Raw genomic sequence first — 4,375 nt, 5'->3', positions numbered from 1 at the left:
AATTATATATATTTTCCTGAAGGCACGTCATTGACATACCCATGTCTCCTGTACCCCCACCCACACCCTAATCTGCCTGAATAACTTCTATATTCATCAAAATTCAACTATAACATTACCTCCTTCGTAAAAATCTAAGACAACTCTCCATTTTTGGGGGAGGGGGAGAGAGGGAGAAAATCATAAGAAAGTTTGCCCATACATAGAAAGTACTTTATATATATTTCTGGTCATCTACTAAAGATAGTATTATTTATCTACAACTTCTATATGATTGGTGACCCAGATCTTGCCTGACAATCCCATTCTGTTCACAGTGATTGAGGTAAGCAAAGTAATGCCCTCAAAGGTGTCCATATCCCAAACTCGTGTAGCTGTGACTGTTACCTTACATGGCAAAACGGGATTTGCAGGTGTGATTAAGGTAAGGATCTTGAGATATGGAGGTTATCCTGGATCATCTAGGTCAGCGGTTCTCAACCTGTGGGTCGCGACCCCTTTGGCGGTTGAACGACCCTTTCACAGGGGTCGCCTAAGACCATCCTGCATATCAGATATTTACATTATGATTCATAACAGTAGCAACATTACAGTTATGAAGTAGCAACGAAAATAATTTTATGGTTGGGTCACAACATGAGGGACTGTATTTAAAGGGCCAGAAGGTTGAGAACCACTGATCTAGGTGGACTCAATGTAATCACAGGGGTCCTTGTAAGTGAAAGAGGCAGGCAGGAAACTCAGTGTCCGAGTGATGCAGCACAAGCAAGACCTGGCCATCTGTTACTGATGGAGGAAAAGCCAAGGAATACAGGTAATCCCTAGAAGTTGGAAAAGGTAAGATTCTCCCCTAAAGCTTCCAGAAGGAATACAGCCCTGCTGCCCCCTTGATTTTAGCCCAGTGAAACCCATTCAGACTTAGAAGTTCACCAGGACTGTAAGATAATAAATTTGTACTGTTTTAAGTCACTTGTGGTGATTTGTTAAAGCAGCAACAGGAAACTAATACAGTGGCTGTGAAAATGTTTCCAGAGTACCCTCCTATCTGTCAATAGATGCTCTCAGCATTGAGTTAATGTCAGCTCTGCTGCAGTTATTGTAGAATAATCCCTGAGAGACTTGATGATGACCTTGAGTCATAACAAGACTCTCGATCCTCAGTGAAAGAATAAGCAGTTAGAACCCCAGTACTATCCATACTTGATTATGAAAGACATATAACACATGCCCCAAATAGACATAGTGTTGTCAAGCACAAAACAAAAGCCTGGAATGATGCATGGCTCTTAACTTTGGACTCCAGCTACACTTGAGCAGCTTGAAGATCCTAGACTTCTGGTCCACTCATCACCAGTCCTTTCACTCTCTGGTGTCTCCTGTTGAAGGACACCAGGCTTCATTCTAGGGCTAGGACCTTGCGGGTGAGAACAGGGGGAAAAGGGAGAGAGGATAGAGGGCTTCCCAGTGTCCATTCTCAGGGTATGGTTGATGCAAAATCATTAGATTTGCTACACTGCCCAGATTGATCATCTAACAGGAATCTTCTGATGCTCATTATGTTAAAAAGTGTCTGTCCTTTGTTCCCGACTGTCTGGAGGAGGAGAAAGAGAGAAGAAAAAGAAAAACCAACATATCAGTGGTGAACTCATACATATTTTAGAACGACTTATTAAATTTTAAGAGGGAATTCCAGTTAACCCTAAAGTAGCCAGACATTTTACAGAATCAGTATTCTGCATTTTCTGAACTTTCTGATCAATCAGTACTTTAGCATACAGCTAGCTTATCATTTTGGCTTTAAAGCCATTTTGTTTTCACTACTGCAAAATATTGCACCCTGCCTTCTCCCCACCCAAGCACGCAACCAACTAAGTCATAGCGATCAGAAAGATGGGTATCAAAATCTCAGCTTTTTACTGCAAGCTGTTTAGAGAATAGCCCTTCGGTGTGGAGCAACAACAAGCTTCCTAATGCAGCAGCTCTGTACTAAGCAGAATGACCTACTCACTTACTGTCATCCAGCAAAAGTGATCCAGCCCTGGGAGCAGAGCTGCCCATAGTCAGATCCCAATAAAATTCCCCAATACCTGAGATAGGCATGCCTGCCATCTCCCCACCTCACCTATCCCAGGGAGGACTGACACCTGAAAGCCTCTTTAAGTGATAGTAAGTGAAGCTATGCTATTACTAAGCTAAATAATTATGGCTAGAGAAAGCTGAAGGCAAACTTAGCAAGAGCTAACTAAAGATCCGTCACTCCCAACGCATGCATGGAAGCAGTAGCCTCCGTCTCAGTGTGATGGCGCCCTGTCCGAAGTGTGTTCCTGGCAATAAAGTGCACACATTTACTAATGATACGTGTTGTCTTTAGAAATTAGAGCTGGTTCAACGTTTTCACTATACCAGCGTTATTCTTACTTCAGATTTACTTCCTTGAGTGGGAGATAAAGGGAGGGAATTACATACAGGATTTGAGAAATTACACATAGCCCCATCCAGCAGCTCATAGTGAAGGACCTTCCGTGGTAGCATTAATAGTTGTGGCAATTGTGAATTATTGAAATGCTTGTGAGTTGTAATTTTTACAGTTGCTTCTATTTCTTTTTTATTTTCCTCAGGGATAAATTTGATTGAGAAGGCAAACGGAGATTTTTTAAATATCAGCATGACACATGAGCAAGAATTACTACACACTTTTAGTTAATCATAATGAAGAACTACAGTGTCAAGGAAAAAACAGAGCATGTAATGAAATTTGTGAATTTTTCAAGAATGATATTAATAGCATTATAAAAAGTTAATGAACATAGTCCATGTATCATAATTTAAACAGCAACATAGGGAAGTTTTTGTTTTATTTTGCAGTTATATTCTGCAGTTGTTCCTAAGGAGTTGGGATCCAGAAAAAAATTGGAATTCATTTTTTAAATAACAGTCACAATTTTAAAAAGCAGTTTAGCTATACATATTTACTTTTATTATAAAATAATCATTTTGAGATTTAATTTGCTTATAAAATGAATTTATGAATACTTTTATAAACAGAGATTCCCCCAGGCTAATGGTACTTTTTCTTATATTTTCCCACCACCAAGCTCCCAGTTTGATGGGTTTTGTTCAATTCTGAAAATATTGTATATTGTGCTTGCAAATTGCTAAGAAATAAAATAGGAAACACGAGTACTCTTTTCTACCACAACGTCTTCTTAGGAAAGCTTTAGGGGGGCCAAGAACAAGATTTCCCCTGACCAACAAATCAGTGCCCTTGCTAGGTGATTGTGACATAGGAAGAGTAACCACCAATCAAAGAGAAGCCCCAAGTCTGATTGTGAGTTGGCAGTATAAATGTGAGCGCTCCCCTCACTCTGGACCCTTCTCCGCTCCACTCATAACTGTTAAGGAGAACAACATCTACGATGGCCAGATCCACCAAAAAGACTAAGTGCTCCCGAGGACATCGAAACCCAAGCTCCAGAAAGAAGTCACATTCCCGCACTGATTTTAACCGAAATTACTCACTCTACATCCGGAGGGTCCTGAAGGAAGTGGATCCCCAGAGGAGCATATCATCTGGCACCTTGGACATCATGAACTCCGTGATCAACGACATCTTTGAGCGCATTTCGACGCAAGCCAACAATTTGATGTGTTTCAGAAATCGTTGTACCCTCACCCCTGAAGATATCCAGAAGGCAATGTATATGCTGTTTCCTGGAAAACGAGCTAAGTATGCAGTGACTTTTGGAAGTGAAGCTGTCCAAAGATATGTCCACTCCAAAAACAATTACCAGCTTAATTAAATCTTGGGGAAAGTAAATCAAACTTACCCAAAGGATCACTTCAATATTGAATTCACTCTTTCTGTTTTTTGTGTGTGTTTTTTAGAACATAGTTGTATTTCATAGTTCCTGGTATTTTCCCTATTTCTCTTCTCTCTAGAAAACAATTACTCTCTTGCTGTTTTACTTTTTAACAATTTGACTATTTAGGTTTTCCTGATACTGCTCCCCACCGGAACTCTTGTTTTTCCTATGAATGTGTAGATCTTGTTGTGTAAATTCAATGCTTGTTCTATTGTTAAGGTATTGTTGACTATGTAAAGAAGGGTTTAGTCCAGCTAATTTGACCCCCAAGGCACACTGACTTTGAATTTATGAAGATAAATGTTTTAATCAGAAGTATACCAGTATTGGTAAATTTTCATCAAACTGCATTCAAACAATTTAGTTCCTTAATGAAGTCTATAGAGCACGTTAACTATTCCCCTTTTGTTTTAATTCTTATTTTATAAATTTCAACAAGCTCAGTTCATATCCATGTAAATTTCTCTCCCATTCCTTTGTTTTTCATTATACTTTTGCTACCTACATATATG

At 39.5% G+C, this 4,375-nt stretch overlaps 1 protein-coding gene across 1 annotated transcript; it reads left to right on the top strand.

The window, feature by feature from the left end:
• Window positions 1-3,416: 3,416 nt before the first annotated feature.
• LOC111825549 (histone H2B subacrosomal variant-like) lies at window positions 3,417-3,800 on the top strand. The gene has a single exon (XM_023752398.1). It carries the CDS (start codon window positions 3,417-3,419, stop codon window positions 3,798-3,800), a length of 384 nt encoding a protein of 127 aa, XP_023608166.1.
• The last annotated feature ends 575 nt before the right edge of the window (window positions 3,801-4,375 follow it).

The sequence above is a fragment of the Myotis lucifugus genome, unplaced genomic scaffold (genome assembly GCF_000147115.1).
Source record: "Myotis lucifugus unplaced genomic scaffold, Myoluc2.0 scaffold_0, whole genome shotgun sequence".
NCBI classification, from domain to species: Eukaryota; Metazoa; Chordata; class Mammalia; order Chiroptera; family Vespertilionidae; genus Myotis; species Myotis lucifugus.
This window is presented reverse-complemented; position numbering and strand designations above follow the sequence as displayed.

What these genes read in the sequence shown, in the direction of transcription:
- LOC111825549 (XM_023752398.1), top strand. Translation starts at nt 3,417, where the DNA reads ATGGCCAGATCCACCAAAAAGACTAAGTGCTCCCGAGGACATCGAAAC.